General features: G+C 41.7%; 1 protein-coding gene across 2 annotated transcripts in view; it reads right to left on the minus strand.

Moving 5' to 3' along the window:
• LOC139919953 (actin nucleation-promoting factor WASL-like) overlaps positions 1-23,280 on the minus strand; it is a 34,161-nt gene that overhangs the window by 8,082 nt on the left and 2,799 nt on the right. Inside the window, exons 2-7 of one of the 2 annotated variants that reach the window (XM_071909838.2) lie at positions 12,308-12,442; positions 11,753-11,839; positions 10,536-10,632; positions 8,540-8,563; positions 1,797-1,986; positions 145-187 (exon numbers count right to left, since the gene is read on the minus strand). In XM_071909838.2, coding sequence (XP_071765939.2) covers positions 145-187; positions 1,797-1,986; positions 8,540-8,563; positions 10,536-10,632; positions 11,753-11,839; positions 12,308-12,442 — 576 coding nt within the window. The remainder of the gene's footprint in view (positions 1-144; positions 188-1,796; positions 1,987-8,539; positions 8,564-10,535; positions 10,633-11,752; positions 11,840-12,307; positions 12,443-23,280) is intronic. The other variant, XM_078282036.1, reaches the window with a different exon arrangement.

Consider the following 23,280-nt stretch of genomic DNA (forward strand, 5'->3'; position numbering starts at 1 on the left):
CTGACTGACAAACAGAAATCACAAACCCATGGGCCAAATTTTGGGGATGTGTTCGAGGTGGATGAACAGTCACAGACTCCTACATGTGCAGCCACACACACACACACACACACACACAAACAGTTTCAGGAATTCTATACTTACATCAAAGCCTGTATTAGGATCCCAACCCACGTGTCCAATGTGCCTGTAAGAGAGAGAAAGTGAGAGAGAGGTGAGGAAAGGGCAGAAGAGACAGATACATACACAAAAAAGAGAAGAGAGAGGCAAGAAGAGAGCGGATGAGTCGATGGCCATGAATACATTTACTGGGCCATCCCAGGCACAAATTCCCGGGATTGAAATAAATGCCCAGAAAGTATGATTGCATTAGGTTTGTGTGTGTGTGTTTGTGTGCGTGTGCGTGTGTGTGTAGGAGATGGGGCAAAATGAAAGAAAGGCTTAAGGGTTCAGATTATGGACAGTGGGAGTAAATCCGTCAGCATATCAATGTGTCACCCAGATATTTCAGATTTCACATGTTTTGGACACCTTGTCTTGTGTGGCATTCTATTATGCTACCTAGTGAATCCTTCAAATCTAATTTCACAAGTTTCCTTGTTTGTGAAAGATAGATTTCCATCCAAATCCAAAAAAAATGTTATATAATAACATTGTCAGTAAATCAAATCTTAATATCTTAAAATAATCGTATCATTATTTTAGCAATGTCCACTTCTGCATATTTGGCTTTGTGCTCACTCAACAGACTTAATAACTTTTTCATGCTAACAGGTATAGACAGAGACTGGTAAAGACAGAGACTGGCAGCAGTGATGGTCAGTTAGCTGTATGCTGCCAGGATGGCACCTGTGTCTCTCACCCAACCCCCTACAGTACTTGACCACACACTACCAATGCTGCTGCCATTGACCCCATTCCTGAAAGCACAGCCCAGATTATCCTCACATTATCAGTCATGGTACATATTCCATAGGATTAGATTATGAGTAAGAAATAGCCTGGATTAATACTTCCCCCAGATTTATCAGCATTTACGATGCTTGTGGGCCAGAGGAAGACGGTTATTGGCCAATATGTCAAATGGGACACTATAATAAACTCGATGGCCCCATAAAAATACAAATCTGGTGGTGGGCAATGAACATTTGTTTTCCCCTCATAACTTCCCTAATATTTGTAGTGAATCAAATTAATATATTTATACATTTTCCCCTTCATTTTCACTTATGAAAGTAATCCACTTCCTGAAAAGTTTAAACTAAAAGTGAGAACGAAATGATGGTGATAGGGTGATGACGATGCTCATATATGTGTGTAAGCAGTGCAGGTATTGTGCACTGATGAGCGAACTGTTATTGCATTTCAGCTATTAACTTTCTGGACTTATTAACCGATGTCTGTCTATATTGTATCAGCTGTGTTGTTTTGTTGTTTTTGTATTATGTGTTCATTTTATTGTGTTTTCATTCTGCACCTTTAGCCTATTATGTGTTTTTATCATGTGTAAACCCTTTGTCCATGTATGCAAATCAAACTTCCCTCACGGGACAATAAACAACTGATTTGAATTGAACTAAATGGTGACGGTGATAATGCTGACGATTATACGACTGTGGTATCATATATTGATGAAGACAATGAGAATACACTATTTTTGTACATAATCTTCGGACTGCACTTATTATGTTGCCGTGTTATCTGTCACACTGCGGCACCTTTTTGTTTCAACTGTAAAGAGAGAGTTTATCCATCAGCTGAATTGAACCCAACCCTGCTGCTGCCCGGTGACTCACTGGAAGTTGCTTGGTGTGCCGATGTCTGCCTTGGTCAACCTCTTCTTCTTCCCGCCACCCTTCACCTTCTTCTCCTTCTTGGGGAAGGCGGAGTGCACAATGTTGTTGACCTGAGAGTTGTTATGGTAACGCTGCACATTGTTGATCTCCGGGTTCTTGATGTCGACAGTGGCCATGGGCAACGTAGGGCCTTGATAACGACAGAGAGAAGAGTGTTAGAGCTACAGTTCCCAAACTGCAACAGCACATGTAACGTATAGAGCGCAGCGTTCTCTTAAACTATAGAAGCTCTATTCTGGGATTGTTTCTGCTATGTCTGCAGGGAAGAGTATTAGTATTTTTTAATGTTGAACCTGCCTTGCCATCTTTACATGATCCACAATGGAAATCACACTATATGCCTATTATAAGGACAAAAAAAACCTCAATATCTCTAAAATATAGAGGTCTGTATAAGTGTTCTCATTCTGTCAACCAGTTCGTTGCCTACCATCCGTTGAAAAATTACATTAATTTGTTTTCATTTTGAGCGATCAGTCATTTTGAAGTAGGTGTCACATTTCCAAATGGTGGATGTCTCATTTTAAAGCAAAACTCTTCAAAGCTGTCAGCAATTTGAATGGATGGCACAGGGCATTCAAATACAAATGACTATTTGGAAGGTACACTTAGTTGGCGGAAATGGACACTGTGACACAGGATGGTGACATGTTATCACTTTTGCATTTGGCTGAACAGTCATTGTCATTGTCCACACATGAAGCAATCCTTCATTTCCGTATTTAAACCGCCATCAAAGATGTTCAGCTGGAGATACTGGAGATCTCTCTCTATCCATTCTAATTTTAGTTCTAGTTCATACTTCATGTATTATATTCCATTCTTAATAATACAGAGCACTGTGTTTTATGTTCATGGAAAGCGTTCTATGTTTCTGACATTTTCAAGCTGTCGCAGTGGATTAGACTGGACACAGTCACTCCAGTGGGCATGACCACACATGGTAATGTGAACTCCAAAGAAACAAGCCATCACTTACAGCCAACACTAATGGCAACTCCACCACACACATGCAGCCAACAAACACAGAATTTAGGAAGCGTGATCAGCCCGGTGCTGAAGTCCACCAACAAGTACAACACTAAGTCCAATAGCCAGAGTTTCAGATTCAATTCTTGCATCTATTGTGAATGGTGAATGTCTGCAGCTTGTAGATTTGCAATGATATAAATTTCTTGGCAGTGTTTTTCTTGAACGCCATCTCAACAGGACTACTGTTGCAAGGTTTTAAGGTTTTAAAATGTTTTTACATAACAGGTTAAAAAAGAGGCACTTCTTCTCGGTTTTCCATATGAGATTGCATCACACTCAGCAAAGAGGAAGTTATTTAATATTCAATCTATTTTCATGACCGCAGCGGTCTTCATACAAATTGACGAGAGGAAAATCCCACCTGTGCCTCAGCTATAGCACATACCTTTGAGACTCTTCCTACAGGGACTTTTGGGAGTTTTGCTGGGCGAAGGTGAGGCTGATCGACTGCGCTGCCTTCTCACTCTGTCCCATACGCCCCTGCCATCTCTTGCTCCGCAGGTGGTTATATTGACATCGAGGAGCATTTTCCCTACCACACTGCAAGCTCTATCTTCGGGGCAAAGGGAGAGCCGAGCAGCGTGCTCGGAGAGAGGAGGGTAAAGATCGTCCTGGGGGAGAATCAGGCAGTGTAAGGTGGACAGGCAGCCTCCTGGCCCCACACCTCCTCCTCCCACTGCTGCCCCACCCCCTCCGCCCTCGCACCCCAACTCCTCGGATGGAGCGGATAGGAAGGTGGTACAGAACATCATCGTAGACGCTGACCGGGCATGGGCAATATGGAGAGAACAAGCTCGGCTGGAGAAGATGTCAGAGTCAGAACGAGCAAGATCCTGGTTCAAATCAAATTTCCAAGAATCTAATGTAGATTTATGAGTCAAAAACAAGCTGATGCTGATGCTGGACAAATCCCGGAGATTCTGCTTCAATCAGGACAGAAATCCAGAGCTTTGTGTGAGAGATTCTGCTGGAGATATCACATCCAAAGAGTTTCTCGTACGCCACAGGTAAACACTGCTTGCTAAACAGGATCTGAGAGGGCAACTACTGCGTCAATCTTGTCTGTCTGAGCAGGAAAAAAGCCCAATCCAAACATTGTCTCGTTCAAGGTTTGATTCCAGCCTTCCTTCGTAGAAGAATCAACTCTCTTTGCTTTACTAATGCAACCTGGGAGCCAGGATGCCCCCCAAGACGCCCAAAACACCGTGACAGAAAATAAGACAAAATCCGATGAACTCCCTTCAACAGTCTACAGTCCCTGGACAAGCTGTCTGAGCTGTGAAGGCAGATATCCAGCAAGGCCATGGGAAGGGAGAAGAACCAGGAAACACTTAAATTCACTCTTCCTCTGCGATTCTTTCCATCACTGCCTCAGTTTTGTTCTTTCTATGGGTTTCACTTGCTCTCTTCTCGTTTCTCTGTCGTGTCTGTGTCTGTCTGATGGTCTGCGTGTTTATCTCTTTCGCAATCATGTTCTATACCTCTCTCTTTCCGTCTCGGCAGGGTGTACTGATAGATTATCATGCTCGGATTGGGTCCCTCTCTTCGATTCTCCACCCACCTACACTGCCGTCACCCAACCCACAAACCCACACACACACACACATTATGGATCTAATCCCAGCAAATTATTCCATCGCTGGATTTTACGTAACCATTAAAACCCATCCATGCTTAATCCCATGATAATCTCTGGGGTTTCTAAACCATGATGAATCTGTCTGTGGGGTGAGAGAAAGAAAGGAGAGAAAGAAAGAAAGAAAGAGAGAGAGAGACGAGGAAGAGAGAGAGAGAAACGAGAGAGAGAGCGAGAGAGAGATGGCAGAGGAAGAGAGAGAAGAGGTGAAGAGCTGAAAGAAGAGGGCAGAAGAGGGCAAGAGACCAGCTGGAGAGAACAGGAAAGGGCAGCAGGGAGCAGGAGAGGGCAAGAGGGCAGAACAGAAAGAGACAAGAGGACAAGACTGGAGCTGATAAGAGGGGAGCACAGCGATGTCGCAGTAATGGAAAGTGAGAGAGAGTCAGAAAGAGTCAGGGACAGAAAGAGAGAGATCGAGACGAAGACAAAGATCTTCCTATGGGAGGACGAGGATGACTACCTTAGAAATAAACAGATTCACACACCAACATACATTCAGTTAAAATTACATAAAAAAATCTACATTCTAGTCCAAACCTCTACATGGGTGCAAGCACAGACACAGAAATATTTATAAGCCTGCTGGGTCAAATCATGCCATCTGTCGGCCCAAAACTGGTTAAAACACACACACACACACACACACAGAAATGGGTACAGAGTCAAAACTTGGGCCGTATGTCTTATGCCGCATACAAAACACACAAGCGCATGTGTGCACATCCAGAATTGTACCCCATCTGTTTAGAGTCATCAGGCCATACTGAGTGCTGGGTAGAGGGCATGTAGTTCACAGACCAACACTCTGTTCTAATTCACTGACGCTGTAATAAAAGTATGCTACACTCTCCTGTATGAACTTCTAGGACACTGCATGAGTGTTGTTACTGCATCTTGTTGTGTATATCGTGGGTTTATTTGGTCGCTTCTGCCCCAATTTCTTTCGCTATTCAAATCATTTCAGAATTCAGTGCTGCTGTGCTGATAGTGTGCCATAACTACATATACTAGAGTAGTTATGACTTACAAAGTTTCCCTCCCTGCATGAATTTGAAGGACAATGCAGCTCTCTAACTCTCTCTTGCTCTCTCTCTCCCCTATTCTCTCTCATCATCATCATCATCATCATCAGCACCATCACAGGGAATGGGAAGGACTGAGTGAGTGTTTGTGGAAGGGAATGCACATCCAAGTGTGTATCAATGTGCATCTCAATTTTTTTTTATTTATTTTTTTATTTGCCTTGAGATAAAGATCCATAAACACATTGTTTGTTTCTATCTCACCTGTACAATCTGTTATTTCTCTCTGTTCTTTCCGAGTTAATCATTTATAAACCTTATCTCTATGAAGTCCTACTGTCAACAGACTCTATCCATCTATGCAATACTCGATGCGATACTCTTTCACTTTACAAATGAATTGTGGTCTGCAAAATGCACAACAGTGAGACAGTGGTGAAACACTGGTATGTGGAAGAGGAAAGCGAGCCAAAGATTAAAGATCTACCTTGCCCACATTACAATTCCATCAATGCCTGTGGCCAGATACACTAATGAGAGGTGCTCCCTGTTCCTTTTGCATTGCTTATACAAACATGCTTTAAGTGACATTACCAACCAATTAATAACTGTAATATAATAGAAATATGATTTGGTGGAAGCTTTTATCCAAGCATCTTAAATTACTATTACCGTTTTAGTGTGTGTAGCCCCAGTGGGAATCAAACCCCTAACCGTAGCAGTGTTAGTGCCTCTCTTCCTCCCTGAGCTATAAACCCGACCGCATTTGCATCCTTTGTGCAATAAATTTTATGTCTTGTGGATGAATGCCATGGCGCTGAAATGGCTGAAAACCACTGATCTAAGATAGGTGACAAAACTCCCTCTTATGACTCACGCCTAAAGTATCACCTGCGTCTGATGACATTATTCCTCGTCACCACTCCCAGATGATCTGCAAAGAGCATTTGGCTCCAGTCTGAGTATTAGAGCTAAGAGAGTACTTTACCATCATTTGTCTAGGGACTTACCAGCAATACCCGAATACTGGGTCGTTCCCAGGCTAAAATCAGGGGCACATGTAACATGTCAAATATCACAGCATGTCGACTTGATTTCGTGCCTTTTTCTACACATAAAAGGACATCTCTAATTGAGAATCTATCTTCTGGAGTAAAATGGATTCACTTATTTTTGTAAAATGATCCCAAAGCAACAGTTTAAGTCTATGCTGTTCAGTTAAAGTAATGGACTAGAACTCTGTAAAGTTTAATACTCAGAATCAGGTTTGGTAATGAAAAGGCAGTATTGGTGCACCCCTACGCTTGACTGGTGACATCTACTTTATGTCACTGCTCCATTAGATCAGAGATGATCTGTAAAGAGCATTTGGCTCCGGTCTGAGTATTAGTGCTCAGAGAGAACTGTGGCATAGAAAAGCACAGCAAGATGGGGATAGGTGGGGAAAATGAGGAAACTGGGCATCTATACCTGCTCATAAGAGCCCCATAAAATAGCCTCAGCCATATAACAGAATGAGGCATTTTTAGATTCTCGGTGCATTTTGTTTTCCTGCTGGTGCATCAGTGTGTTTGGAAAGTTGACACAGGCATTATTTCACATTTTGCTGTTACTGCAGAGCACTGGCCGCAAAATATGAAGAATCTGTCATTTGGGACAGTAACCAAGGCTAGCTGGCAGTCTGAAATGAAAAAGTATTTGTAGTTTGAGGTCAACATTCGGGGGTGACAACCAAGTATGGCTAGGTTGACACACTTCTGCCTGGACCCAAGACAATATTTACTTTCATCATCCATCACCCACACACCAACAACGTCTACTCCTCTACTTACACCACTAACAGTGATCATCTCCAACTAAAAAACATTTGGCCATAGTCTGTATTCCAGTGCTAGGAAGCTGTATCACAGTACCAGCTAAATTATATACATAATTTACTGAAACAAAAAACAGACAGTATATCACCTTTGGCTTCATTACCATCACAGAGGAACAAGGAAGGACTGAGCGAGGATTTGTGAAAGGGAATCTACTTCCATGTGTGACGATGTTTTTGTAAGCATCTTGTTTTTTTTTCCTATCTCACCTGTACAATCTGTTATTATTCAATGTTCTTTCCATGTTAATCATTTATAAACCTTAACTCTATGAGGTCCGACTCTAAACAAGCTCAGAGAAATGTACCTAATCCTAAAACATACTCAAAGAAATGTTCTAGTGTGTGTGTGTGTGTGTGTGTGTGAGGTATTTAGCTAATGGGGGTTGCCAGGCTTTCTTTTCCACACCGCTCCATCATCAGTTAGTTTCTAATCGCCTTAATGGTTATAGTATAGGCAAGGCAGGGGGTGGCGAGGAGGGTAACATGACCCCGAATATGTGGTTAAGACGCGAGAGCATGATAGAGAGAGCGGGAGAGCGAGAGACATCTATGCCATTAGAAGCTCAGGCAGGGTTACACATCATATGGTTCTACTTTCTACAGATTAACCCTTTGGCTTTGATTCAGGCTAAACGCATTATCAACACCATCAGTAAAGAGGATAAGTAACAGTGTTCATATGGACAATATGTGATTGCACAAGTTCCTCGACAGCTGTCAATCAGATTTATAACGGGTAGAATTTTAATGCTCTTCATTTCTATAATCAAGTTTTTTAGTGTTCATTATGCTATTCATAGGTGCCAGATGGCTGGTGTTTAGCCCATAAGACAATACAATGACTGCCAGAAAGTTTCCACAATAACAGGAAAGTATTTGAGTCAATTTAGAGTGCTTTTCTGCGGCTGACAACTAACCAGACACAATCTGAATTATCCTGATGCGATAAACCCCACCCATCTGGCACACCAAGCAGATTGATCAAAATAAATGAATAATAACCCGCAAAGAGTTATTTGTAAATAACCATCTGACACAGGTCTGATGCCGATTTTACACTACTCTCCTGTTCATCACTGCAGTTATGGAATATGATAAATATTGGATAACATACCATTTGGAGGGTCGCGTCTCTTCTCTGTGAACACAGACAAGTGAAATCATTACATTGCTGCGCTCAGCTGTGAGATGCATGTGTTAGTGAAAAGCGAATATGTGTGAGTGCGTCAGGTCGCAGGTGTACAAAGAGAAGAGAGTTTATTGATTTTCAAGCACAGGGCTCGGCGGGATTGTGCAAGCGCTGCACAGACATGGAGAGTTTTTGGAGTAATTGGCAAGCAAAGTATTCTGTTAGTGTTGAATTGACTAAAATCACACACTCATGCACACACACACACACACACACATAACATGACTGCTAATACTGTCTGCGCGTGCACATTCAGAGGTGCAAAACACTATAAAAGAGGGCAATGCACATGCCTCTCTCTGGTGTTATTGTTTATATTTCTTGTAGTACTGTACACCAATGACTGAGTCGTAGGAGAGGTGAGTTAGATTTAGGAGAAGCACACAGCCTGTTAATAAAAGAGAGTTACTCTGCAGAGCTGAGAGACGAAAACACAACCACACAGATATACACAGACACACACACACACACACACACACACACACACACACTAATCAAGGTACTGATGGCTTGAGTTTTCCATTGGCTGAGGGTCAAAGAGTAGCGGCCTTATAGCTAAGATTAGGCACCCAATGCAGAGGGCTGGAGAGAAAAAGATGGAAGACAACAACGCAGTCAGTAGGTCAGGAAATGACCCACAGAAGAAGAAAAGATAGTCGATCTTAATCAAGCAACACAATGATGAAAGTCTAAAGACTGAGTGGCAATTAGAACTTAAGTAAAGTTTGTACTGAAGGTGTGCACAAATGTGATTTCAAGTTAAGACTCAGTCCTGTGAGTCTCAGAGTTAGGATGAACAGAGGTGTATACAAACATTCACAGCTCATTTTCCCTCGGCAGGATGCATACTGCAACAAAATTTTGAGAGACTTGGTCCCAATTACGCTGTCCCAAAAAGTAATTGTTGGTGCTGGATGAAAACCATGCATCTGCCAGCTACATGTATTAGGAATAAATCTTAATTTATCATTGGCACCCATGTACTTTTTAAATTATAAAGCAAATATTTAACACCTTTTAAGGGCCCAATGGTCATGAGGTTCACTTAACAATTAAATAACGTTCAATTCAAGAAAGACAAGCGCACAGTAAACATGTCGTCCCCACCAAAGATGCAGCTTGTTTTACCCTGAAATTGTAGCGCCCCCCTTGGGCCAATCAGTGTAATAGAGTGCAACAGAAAATGGGTAAAAAGCCAACAACAATCCATCTGAAAGGCTTTCTTGCAGCACCAAAAACAAGAGAATTTTGTAAAGACGGCTTTGAAATGTGCAACTGCCATTAGATATATCATGTGAATCATGAGAAAGCAGGACAGAATTAAAAAACCTTTTTTCTCATTCCACTTTTGCCTCTATAGTCTTTCTTTCACATGAGCACCTGAATGGCTGGAGCTGAGGGAGTGTTTGCAGAAAGGGTTAGAGACTTTCAGGTTTGAAACTGCTATTATTATCAACAGCTTTAAGGAATCTGAAGAACAGGTCACAACTCAACAGGAGAGGAATCAAGGACGGTGTAGAGAACAGACCCAGGCAAAAAATCCTACATAGTTGCCAATACATGAAACTTTAATACAGTGATTCAAATGGACCCAAGTGGACACATCATTTCACTAATCAAATGCCACTCAAGTTATGTTTTTCAAGTATTCAAATTCAGACCCTTTTTGCCCGGTTCTGGATGGCTGAACAGTGCAAAGAATGACAAATTTACAAAGTGATTTTATCTTGTATTGAGACATATCAAGCTTATCAAGATACTTTGACTTGAAATAGCCTGAAGCAAGCTTGATCATTTTGAACGCAAGATAAAAAAACACTGCTAAGCTTGTCATTTTTTGCAGTGAGTTAGGTAAGCAGAGGGGTAGTTGGGTAAGTAGTAGATGTAGGTATGTAGGTAGGTAGGGCAGGTAAGTACGTACCGGTTTTCCTCTGTCTTCTCCCCAGTAGCTCTGTCACATGGACACGGAAACGCTTGGCCTCTTCCTCACTGGCAAAGTTTAGACCCACCTGGCATGTCTGTACACGTACACGTACACGTACACACACACACACACACACACACACACACACACACACACACACACACACACGGGTACAGAGTCAAATTAATGAAAGCCCCAACAAATAATATTGATTCCTTGCCACGGAGAAAACATGATTTTTGTAAGAAATAATTAGAACTGAAAATATTCTAATTATAAAAGTGGCACAAGTTCACTTCATTAATAAGTTTGAAACTTCACTCAATTCCATACCAAGTGCCAAACTAATATAAGCTAGCATCCCACTACTTTGCTGTTGTCTTGACAGTGAACAGCCCTACTCTTATCACCACAATCAGCAGCAGTCCCTCACACCTCATGGTCTGCTGGAGTCAGAGCCACTGTACAACAGCTAAGGTGTTTGCTCCACAAATAAAGGGGTCTAATCACGTGAAATGCCTTAGATATGACATCATTTCTAAAATCTCTTTTCCACATGATAGGAAGAATTAGCTGACATAATTAATGTTGCTGCTGTGAGATAAAAACCTCCAAAAAGTAAGACTTTAAGGAATTAAGAAATAAAAAAAAAACTTCCGTTCATATTCACAATTATTTTTGAAACTGCATTGTGGTGGAAAAGGTTTTGTGGGTCTTTGGTTCATGAAACTTACTCAGCACATGAATAACTGAGTAAAAATTTGTGTGTGGTACTCTACTGATCCCCAAAGAAGATGTTGTCATTTTGCTTGTCCCCCTCCACAGGGAGGTCAGAGGTGAGGGTCAGCAACAGAGCAGCATCCCTGGAGTTGGTAGGGATTCAGTGTGTTGCTCAAGGACACTTCAGCAGGGCGGATGCTTGCTGACATTGGGGCTTGTACTTGGGTCCTCTGCGGTCTCCCTACTCATTACACCACCTGCTAGTAAAGCTCCTTTATCTTCCGAAGCATATATGCCCTCTGTCACCATGGGCTCTCACCGCACCAGTTTCTTAAATGATTCTCTGCTTGGCTTGTTTCTTCCTACCCCCGTTGATCCACACACTCTATATAAATGACACCCAGGACTCTTAGACTTTTTCAGCAAATGTAAACATTTGTGACATTTGTGTGAAGTAAAGAGAAAGGTAAAAAGCAGTAGAGAGGGCCACTCACATCTCCAGGAAATGTCATGAAGTAGGCTCTGGAGAGGTTGATGGAGAAGTTGTTGTACAGCTCCTGTTCAAACATGGTCTTCCCCTCCTGTGGAAAACAGAGAACATGTCAAATGAAAAATAAATGTATTAGGTATCACTTATTAGAAAAGACAGCTTTGTGCTATGGGTTTTATAGGGAATCTATAAAGAGAAAAAGCAGTGTGCCACTTCATTTTATGCGTTGTGTGCTGCACATACAATTGTTTCCAATTTATGTGCCTTCTTCCAATGAACACAAATGCTACAGATTGCCATGTTTGGCTATAAAAACATGAGGACCTCACCAATACCCAGTGCTGGTGTATTCACTATTGCAATGTGATGTATCCATAATAATTATTGAAGAAACGTAATAACTCTCTTACATTACTGTGAACCTGGAATACCCAATAGGGCTAAAGAAAATCAATAAAATAAAACAAAGCATGAGTATTGCCATCTGCCAATACCAGTATTGTAATCATACATGTCCAGAATTTGTGCTGAAACTGTTTGTTGGTTTGTATGTACCCACCTTGATGTCAAAGACCCTGATGAAGTAGGATCGTAGGGGGTTGTCTTTGACCAGACAGGCCACACCGCAGCACCTCTTGTTCCAGCCAGAGTTCCTCTCTGCTGTGAACACTTGGACCACCGCTGAAGACAGCGTCTGGAGGGAGAGAGAGTGTGTTGCTTAATGATGGTCAGTGCATGGTCAGTGTTTCCCCTAGGATCAGTCTGTCCTAGCGTGACAGACTGATCTATTGTCGCCCCCTCAGTTGCATCATGGGGGGGCGGGCGCACCCAATGTAAGTATTTAACAATCTGAGACAATTATTGGCTTTAATCAGTGGGCAAGACGGATGGCAGCCAGTGATGCTGTAACCAAAGCAGCTTACTAAAACCCGCTCAGTGGTTAAGAGTTATTTAATTAGTAATTTATCACAGCTGCTCTCAGCAACAGTCTCATGAGTGTGTCAAATGTCAAATGAGTTTACATGTATTTAGCTGCCGCCGCCGCCCCCCCCCCCCCCCCCCCCCCCACACACACACACACACAGCTGAAAAACTGCCATACCAGCAAATTTCTGGCATCTTTTTATTTTCAACTGAAAAGCTGAAATGTTTTGAGTTGATAAGTGTTCAACTCCTTTGCAGTGACCCTACAAATTGAATTAAAGGGTATCCAAATTCCTTTGAATGTACCTGAGATGTCTCTACAACTTGACTGGAGTCAGCTGTGGCCAATTCAATCGATTGGACATGATTTGAACGAAAGACATAGGCATGTCTATATAAGGTTCCACAGATGACAGTCCATGTCAGAGCAGAAACTCTACCATCAAGTCCCAGGTACTGTCTGTAGATTTCAGAGACAGAATTGTGAGGAGGCACAGATCTGGGGAAGGGTGTAAAACAATTATTTCTTAACTGGAATACCACTGAAAATCTGTGGAATGACTTGAAGATAGCTGTTCAGAGATATTCCCCATCCAACTTGACCTAGCTTGAGCAAATTTTCCTCTGAGCACTGTATATCATAATATATATCCAAATAAGAGCCATTCTTAAAATGCAACAGCTATTGGAACTCATCCTGGAATGAGCCCAGGAGCAAACCTGGGTCTCAGCACCAATACTGCCTCCAATCCCCCTACAGAAAAAAATATCTACAAAAAACTGTCCAGGAAACACTTTATGAGTGACAGCAGCCAGTGACACGCATGAGTGGTCATAGCCCGTACCAAAATGACACCACAGTGACACTCTGGGGCTCAAGTCACTCTGCCCTGCAGTTGCCGGAAATGAATCGGTCAATGGCAACTGACTGACAAGCAGCATAGAAATATGATTATAAGAAGACACACATCTGCTCTTAGGCTAAACTGAATGAGAACGGTGGCAGTTAGTGAGACTACAGAGACGTTATGTCACTAACACAGAGCCAAAGTCATCCTGTCCTCATATTATGTGACATGCAGCAGCATAGAAATAATAGAAATATAACAAATCTGCTCTAAGACACAGCTACTCTTGTGTGACAATAGTGACACTACAAAGATGTTACATCACTATATAACATTATTAATTCACTTATTAATTTACTTATCAATTTACTGTGAATCCACAGAGAAGAATTCAAAGAAAACCAGCAACCTGCACAAGAACCTTAACTGGGACAACAACAAGGTTGAAACAACAAGCTAAAAAACAAAACAAAAAATAGCCTATATAAAACAATGGCTCTTACAGACAGGCTAAACTGTGTGACAGCAGCCAGTGACACTGCGTGACAGTTTGTCACAAAGACAGGACCAATGTCATCACATCATAACACAACCTGACCAGAGCACACAAATAAATCAATGTAACTATCCTGTATCCTCAAATCTGTAAAACTATTAACAATAGTAAATGTATTGTTATTATTAGTAGAAGTAATAGCAATTATATGTTGTGTATATTTGCAATTTTATTGTTTATTTCATAAGAAAGTTTGACAGATTAAGCACTTAAGTTCTCTTTAGAGCACATCAAAACATAAGTAATTTACAGGGGCCAAAAATCATTGTAAAAAAAATGCTGCCATAATTACAAGGCAATGTATCACTCATAGAAATAACATGTAAACAATTCTCAGTCTAACTTTGCCTCTCAGCTAGGAAAATTGATCCGTTTTTTTTTTTTTCCAATAGGCAAATATTCTAGGCTTGTGCTTGCTGACTTGGCTATATGTTGGAAGAAGGCTGAGATGGAACTGCAGGGGCAAACTAGGTGTGTGTTTGGTGGCCATACAAACTTCAAAGGAGTTTCGACTGACATGGGGGTGAATAGATAATGACAGAATTTTCTTTTTAGGTTGAACTTTTCTATTAGGCAATCTTCTCATGCAGTCTCAGTTCCTGCCAAGTGTCTGGAAACGAGATGACTGTGCCCTCACTAAATAGGGCAGCATTAAAAGTGAGTAGATTATAGTATATCAAAAGGTTAGAAGATGGGAGGTAGGTACAGTGTGTAGTACTATATGTGCATGAGATAAACACATCAATGATGGACAGTGTGCTGATAATGTGTCATTTGATAATGTCCTGTCCTACAGCAAGCATCAAGTGTTTAAAACAAATTTCCTTTGAGGCAATAACATCTATCTTATCTTAAAAATGTCTGAATATAGATTTTGGTGGCCTTGCCTGAAGGTAGGTTTACCCTAAGTAAACTCTATATTACATAGACATCTTGACAATCTCCTCATGCAGCCCAAAAGCCCTCAAGGCTCCAAGCTATAAAGAGATTGAGCCCTTACTAATTAGGGCAGTATACATCAAACATATCTGAATATGGATGTTGGTGGGCTTTACCCTAAGGTACACACACCCAATGTCTGGATTGATGGCAACACACATAGAAAATATCAGACACATCTTAGCAATCCTCTCATGTAGCCTCACTGTCTGCCATGCTGCTTATTTAACTGGACAGTCACTAACTGAAGTCCAAAATATCTCAATATAGGTTTTTAGTGGGCTTACCATAAAGTATGTTCACCCAATGCCTGTATTAGGGTCAGCCAAATAGTTGAAGGAGAGGGGAGCTACTTATTACGCAAAAGGAACAATATTTGACCTGTTGGCATGAATATATAGCCTAGTTCCCCTTCTAGAAGTAGTTCCCCTTTCCTTATTTATCTAGTATTTCGCTTTCCCTTGGAAGCCTTTGCCCTTCTCCTCACCTTTCATAGTTGTATTAGGCCAAAATAATGAGACAGCAAAAAAATACAGATCTTCGAATCTCTTCACACAATCTCAGACCCTGCCAAGCTGCTGACCATGAGATGACTGTGTGCCCTTGCCCAGTCAAATGATAGGAGGGATTGTCAAGGAAGCCCTGTGTGGAAGAGTTGGCACCGTGGCACCATTAGATTTATACCTACAACTACCACATCCTATGGCCAAGAGGGGAATTAACATCAGCCACCAGCTTTTCTAGTCAAGTTTCAAGTTGTTGTACTCTACCAATCACTTTAGACAGGTAACCAACCGTTCTTTAGAAGTTCTGTTCCATTCTAAAAATTTAGCTGGCTGGCAAATTACTGAAAGTGTCAGGTTAAATTGGGATTTACCAGCTACTAGGATTGGGCGATTGGACAAATAAATCGGGAACTGAATCAATTGCAATTTAAATTACCTTAACATTTGGTCATTTAAAATGTAGTCTTGTGCAAGACACCCAGGGTTTCCCACTGCGTTTTATAGGCCACCACGTTTATTTTCATTGAGGCAAAAGCCATGCTGAACAAAGCTGCTGGACAAGCGACATTGAATTTATTTACCCTAGCATACAAAACAGAAATGGCAGACAGAAAATATTAATTGTGTGCATTATTTATGTAGGTGTTTAGGTAACACATTTCCTGTGGGAAACACTGACAGTGAAATGGGGAAGCACAGGCAGGAACAAAAATTATGCTCAAGTTTATTTAAAAGTTATTTAGAGCCAGCACAGAAGGCAGCCTAAACACAGCCGACATTTCCCAGAGCCTTCCTCAGGGTGTGCTGGTTTTGTCCCATATTAGTGCCTTGTGCTCCTGTTTCTACACCCAACCCACCTTTCATCACACAGCTGTTCTTTCTGTAGCTGTATTTATTAGCAATCAGCCTGTCATGATAGTGTCATCGTTCCTGTGCTAGTATTTGTTGGGACCATGCCACGATCAGCCTGTACCTCAAGGCAGCACACCCCTTTATAAAAAAGAGAAAAGCTTGCACAGGCAATGTGAATGCTACAAAGAATGTGTTGGTGACACTACATTGTATGCCGAGGTAAGAAGCATCAACATCAATGTATGTTTCTCATGTAATGATGTCAACCCAGCACCATGAGCATGAGAGAAAGCAGATGATTAATGAGAATGACTATTGAACAAGTAGTGACACCTTGAAAACCTTGTGTCTGGACAATTGTAACATAAAATCGAGTATTTTATCAGGAAGCAGTGGGCACTATGTCAAATTCACTTGCCGAAACTTTCCATGTAGATGGCTATGACGCTATAGCTCCAGGTTATTTTATGAAGGGGAGTGGTGGCATGGCTTCCTTGTGTATCTGTCTTAACAATGTTAAGAATGTCCTCGAACGAAGGAGTGTTTTTTCAGTTGATTAGTTTGGTTTACAGCGCTAGCCCTAAAACTAAGGCCATCCATTTCTGGTCCTTACATAATGACAATAATAGTTTGTTTTGATAATCCTGAGCCATTTAGCTATCACCTTAATCCAGAGCACCGTAAAATAAGTACGACAATAGAAAAAGTTTGGGGTGATCCAGGGTTGTTAAAACAAACACCCACACACATACATACATGTGCACATAGATACAGGCACAGGAACACACGTGGCGCGCGCACACACACACACATCAGAGATCAGACTCTCTCTTTACAGGTCGCTGCAGGGCTTCCCTCACACTGAGGGGTCCAGGTTCACAGCCATTAACACACACATCAAAGGTAGAGCGCCAACAGGGCAAATGCTGGGAAATCTTTAGCTGTGGCTAATTCCTGAGGACTTCCCAACATTGGCCCTATGCTTTTTGTGGGTCAAGACTTTATCATGTTTGCTGTCTTATTTTCACAGGTGGGCCACATTTTCAGAAGTGGGCAGCTGCTGCTGCAGAATGAATGGAGAGGAAACCAGAAAACAGGAAAAATAAAAACAAAATCTGGCTATTATGCAATTTAAGTTTGAACTTGGTTTGTATAGCCTCTCTAAGTGGAAGCGCTGACGTAGGATTAATTTTGGTCCAAAAGAAAAGGATTTTAGAGAAAAGCTGTGCTGTACATTGGCCCTTGATCAGCACTACTATCCTAAGAATCTTTCTCAATAATTGCCCATGGACCCAAACAATAAGGAGGAGTCTTCACTGGGATAGTCACATGTCTCCATTAGGATAAATTAGAGCTGATTACTCATTAACTCAATACAGCAAAGCTCTACAGAGGTCCATATAGGACTAGCATATAGTTAAGTGGGTTACACAGCCTCAGGGCTTCAAGGGCTTGGCTGAAAGGCTAGTAGCCAGTAGTTGCATGACTAACATAAAGCTATATAGGCTAAATAACAGCAAGCTATAGCCTATAAATAATAGCAGAATGACACATGCACATCCAAGTTTCTTTACAGGAGCTGTTGGTTGAATCGGTGAACCAGTGAGCGACTTCATAGTATGAGTGAGGCTGCAGAAACAAACAGAATTCGTAAATGCTTTTTCTATAATTTTGGAGAGCTTAGTCTCAATTTGTGAAGATAAAGTTTTGTCTTCCAAAGCTAGAAACTTGACAGCCAAGAATCCAATCTTTAAGGTCATCAAGACACACATTCCAGTGACAGTAGTGATTTCAGGAAACCTGGATACAACTGCTGTGAAATGGGGCTGCACAATTGATTGTGTCCAATTGTAGCCTATATTTTGATTGGAGTTTACATAATTAGTATTCGCAGACACTTCATTTACAGTGTCCAATGTGGTTAAAAATGGTCAAGATGTTGATATAAGATTGAAAAAACACTGGAAAAATCAGCTCATCAGATCATCATAACGATTAATAATTATGATCACAATATCTAGCAAAATAATTTTAATTTTCAATTTAGCCATAACTTTATAAATAAGATTTGGTTCACTGGTTATCTAACAATACATGGTTTGGATGGGAATCTAGCGAGGGTTAGGTGCGCCCCACCAGCATGTATTCTTTGTTTTTCCTCCCACACTCCACCTCTCTGTCCAATTACAGCGTTACAAGAAACTTTAAACACTTCAATGTCCTCAGAGAGCCAATTTCTCTTGCAGCACTGCATGTACAAGACATTTTTATTCATGTTTATACAAATATTGAGTCTCTTGGTGTCCTGGCAGCTCTTCCTTGTTTGGATTCTAGCTTTGGTGGAGCTGTTCATTTTTACACGTATCAATTGAAATACCAAAGATCAGAGGGATAATATGAATTCTGCTTTGTGCTGGGTTTTCTCTTTAAGAGCGGCTGTAATGGTGCCCACTGCCCAGGCTCTGAGGCCCTGGAGTTTCATCTGCCTGTGGAGCTCTGATTGTTCCTGACAGGGCCAAAGGCTGCAGGGAGCGGAGCTCCGTCTGTGGCGTCATCAAAACCCGACAAACACTCGCTCAGCCGCAGACACACGCTCCCTTACAAATACTCTCTCTCTCCTGTGCACTCGTTCTCAAACACACTCACTCTCACATGCTCTCCCCATTCTCTATCTCCCCCCACCCCCCACCCCTCACCCCCCCCATAAGACTGACATCACTGTGCTGACCTGAGCTAGAATCATGAACCTAATCGACTGTCTCATACACAGACTGCACAGTCACACAATCTCTCTCTCTCTCTCTCTCTCACACACACACACACACACACACACACACACACACACACACACACACACACACACACACACACACACACACACACACACACACACACACACACACACACACACACACACACACACACACACACACACACACAGGGCCAAGACCAGGAAGTGCCATATTGATCCAGAGCTAGACTGTACTGTATGTAACTCTAGGAGGGCAAGAAAAAGACAAAGGGAGACAGTGGAAAGCCGGAGGGAATCATAATGCTTTTTAGACTGACTTCCTGAAAGCTACAGCAGGGTACCTAGGCTACACCTTTTGCTAATCAAATACTATGATTTTTCCTGGGGTTTCCACAACCATATGAACTATCTTTAGTCTAGTTTAGTTGCACAGTGCTAAAACATAGAAATGATGAAAAAGTTATAAAATATGATGATAAAATGAAACAGAAAGAAGAGAGGCAGTTGCTAATTTGAGCAGGTGGCACAATAAATCAAAAGGGCTTACAAAAACATCTAACCTACAAGCCAACACAAGAAAGAAACAAACAAGCAAACAGGTCACAAAGACTTGGATATGGGATGTGTGGCGGGAGTCTGGGACAATCAAATCCACATCAAAGTTGTGATTTGTGAAAAGAAATCTTGATGCCAACATCAGTGGTTCAAATGATTTTATGTGAGACATCAAACCTAATTTCTATCATTATCCAACGTCTTTATTTTTGTTTAGCATATTCTTTGAAACAATTACTCTATGGAATCATGGAAAAAACTATAAAAAACACCATTTCAATTAGTGGGGCCCCTACACTTGTAGACCAATAGTGCCTGAGATGACCTTAGAAGCCTGGGAAGTCCTAAACAGACTTCAAAGAACATTTCAGGTAAGGCTGCACAATTTATCACAGATAATCATATTGTAAATTTGTTTCCACGATTAATAATCGTATAATTAAATGTTGAAGTGTTTGTTAGATTTTCAATTCCCCTGAAAGTCTTGGCGCGGTATATCTAGTGTTTCCATTACGCGTGACCAATGCAACCTTGTGACCAAAACGAAAGTTGAGGTGGAGAAGCAGGCAGCTCGGATGGGAACTAAAGACAATAACCTTACATAGACCATCTTTGGAAAAACATAGTGACAAGCAAACTGGAGAAGAATAGATTGGCTGAATGTTACAGAGGAAAATCCTTCCTAAATCAGATGATGACAAACAAGTAGCCTACAGATTCTGTGCAAAGTTGCCTTAAGGGGGTCGCCCAGTGGACGTGTCTGGCGGACGACATACAACGTCCAAAAATTCTAAACCAGTGTTTACAATGAAGGTGCACACACCGCCGCCGATTGGCGCCCAGCCACGACTTCCAGCGCTGCTCAGAGTCTTGGCGCACCACTCAGTGCCACTCATGTTTTCCACTATTGCTACTAAACCCAGAACAAGACCCACAAAACAATATTAGATATGCAACTTGAATTTGAAACATGAAAGATGGATGATGAACGGTTAATCAATTAAGTAGGTAAATATCCAGAATTATATGCCACCAATCACAGATTATTCAAGGATAACCAATGAAAGTTGGCAGCTTGGAGGAAGATTGCAGGAGTAACGGGATGTACCGGTAAGTTGTAACGTTATAACGTTAATCTATTATACATATTAACGTCTACTGGCGCTCTCTGTACGACGCTGGCTTCCTATGTGGTACACCTGCGCCTTGTCCTATCTGCTACGCGGCGCCTCTCGTCCTGTGTGCAACCCCCTTTAGGGTTCTAAAATTGAAATTATTTTATTAATTGAATCTTATTGTGGTTCTTTAAATAAGTTCTACAATGAGAGTAAAACAGAAAACTTTATCGCTGCTGATACTTTGAGAAACAGTACACTGAAAAAGTGAAAACATACTGTATGTTAAAGTGCAATAAAATAATTTTATTACCTGAAACCAAGAAAAATAATCAAGATTAATAATCGTGATCACAATATTTAGTCAAATAAATCGGGATTATTATTTTTGTCATAATCATGCAGCCCTACTTTCAGGTGAAACATTTAGGAAGCTGCCTTGAGGTCGCTGACTGCTCAGGAGAAAATTGTGCTTTGTTGCGATTGGTTAACACCTTTTTGGAAGCGAGAAATCGCAGCTCTGTTTGCTGATACTGCTCACCTGAGTCCCTCCTGCCTCATGCAGCAGGAAAGGATAGCTGCCATTTTAATTTAAAATGTTTTCCATCGACCATTTGGTCATGCTGTTCCGGCTTGGCACAAATTATGTATCATATCACCTCCTCACTAGACCTCCCTGAGAAAAAGGGAGTGAAAAGAGGAAAGAGGGGAACGGAAAGAGAGGGAAAGAGTGGGAAGAAAAAGAAGAGAGGAAAGGCAGGGAAGAGGGGGAAAACAGTGAGGGAAGGATGGAAGGAGAGGGAAGAAAGGTAATGCAGGGAAGAAGAAATGAGGCAAGGAGGTGAGAGAGGATGCCAGGAAGGAGGGAAGAGAGGTAAGGTAGGGAAGAGGAAAAGAAAAAGAGAAGGAGCTAAAAAAAAAGGCGTGAAGGAGAGAGGTGAGGGAAGGAAAAATACATGAATGAGAGGTAAGGGGAGGGAAGTAGGGAAAGATGAGATAAAAGAGGTAAGGCGGGGTTAAAAAAAAAGTAGAAAGGAAGGAGAGAAAAGCAGAAAGGAGAGGAAAAGAGTCATGTTCCACTTCTCCAGCACAAATCACCAGAGGAGGTCGACCACGGGACTTCCTGTAGGACAGGACTGCTGATCAGGCAGTCTGCGCGCACACACACACACACACAGTGTGAATTGGATCCCTTCCACCTTTTGCCCAGTCAGACAGTGTTGCTGATGGTGAAAACAGCCGAAGGAATACCAATGAGTAAAACCAATGAGTAAGAGCACTGTGTATGTATGTGTGTGTGTGTGTGTTTCTCTCTGTCTCTGTGCATGTGTGCAGGTTTCAGCAAAGCGGAGCACAGGTTGAAATACTTGTGCATGATTCCTACAGTAATCATGATTCACGTTGTTAAAGGGATTTCAGGCAGAAGCAGTACAACTCCAGACTCTCTCTCACTTGGAGAGCATCGATACAACAATAACACACAACAGTCACACAGTAGATTCTTCTCGTTTAATGACTGGAAATCAAGTGTGTATTTTGTAATTGCTGTCTATTTGTCATGTGTATTCTGCTAATCTTTTTGATGCAAAATGGAGCTACTGGTCAGGCAGGACAGACTTTGGAGGAATCTGATATTCAAATGCCATCTCATCTCACAAATCAACCATAGAATCTGAATGTCAGAATTCAGCTTCACATTACAAAGAGGCGGAGCTAGGATGATATTTCATCCATTCATTCATTTCCCATTGAATTCAATGAGCACTTGCCTCGCCTTAGGGTGGTGAAAATTTTGGGGCTGTGCAGATGGCCAACGGTCTGAGCAACAGGCAACAAAGAGAGACACAAGATCAAAAAAGAATGTTTCCTGGCACCAAGATGTTCCTATGTAATTAATGCAACAATACCAAGGCAGCTCCTTATGGAAATACAAATACAAAGTCTCCCTCCATACTATGACAGAAACAGACAAGGAGAGCTGTGCTACAAGCTAATATACAACCTGGCCTTTTACAGCCATAATAAATCATTGTACAGAGCCAGCTAAGTGCTGTGCATTGTGGAAACAAGACAGTAACAGTAACGGTGACTTGGTGATTCCTACATTTCCTGCATAATAAGTACATTACATAACACACAATCACTCAGTCAGCCGCTAAATCACTGGTGGGCATTCTAATTAGATTGGTCAGGGAGATACACAATGTCTGTCTCTTCCAATCTCCCTCTCTCCCCGTCTCTCTCTCTCTCTCTCTCTCACACGTCTGTCTCTCTCAAACTCTCTCTGCATGCAAAGACACGCACAGGCACACATGCACACCCAGAGTGTAGGACTGTGAGGAATGTTTCTGATTCGACCTCTCTGTCACATGCTGAATGACATTATTGCCAGAATGCCACAGCAATGTCGTCACTGGATGTTTAAACAGGTGCAGAAAGACACACCTCAGAACCTGTGTGTGTGTGTAAGGGAGGAAGAACAAGG

The sequence above is a fragment of the Centroberyx gerrardi genome, chromosome 24 (genome assembly GCF_048128805.1).
Source record: "Centroberyx gerrardi isolate f3 chromosome 24, fCenGer3.hap1.cur.20231027, whole genome shotgun sequence".
NCBI lineage: Eukaryota > Metazoa > Chordata > Actinopteri > Beryciformes > Berycidae > Centroberyx > Centroberyx gerrardi.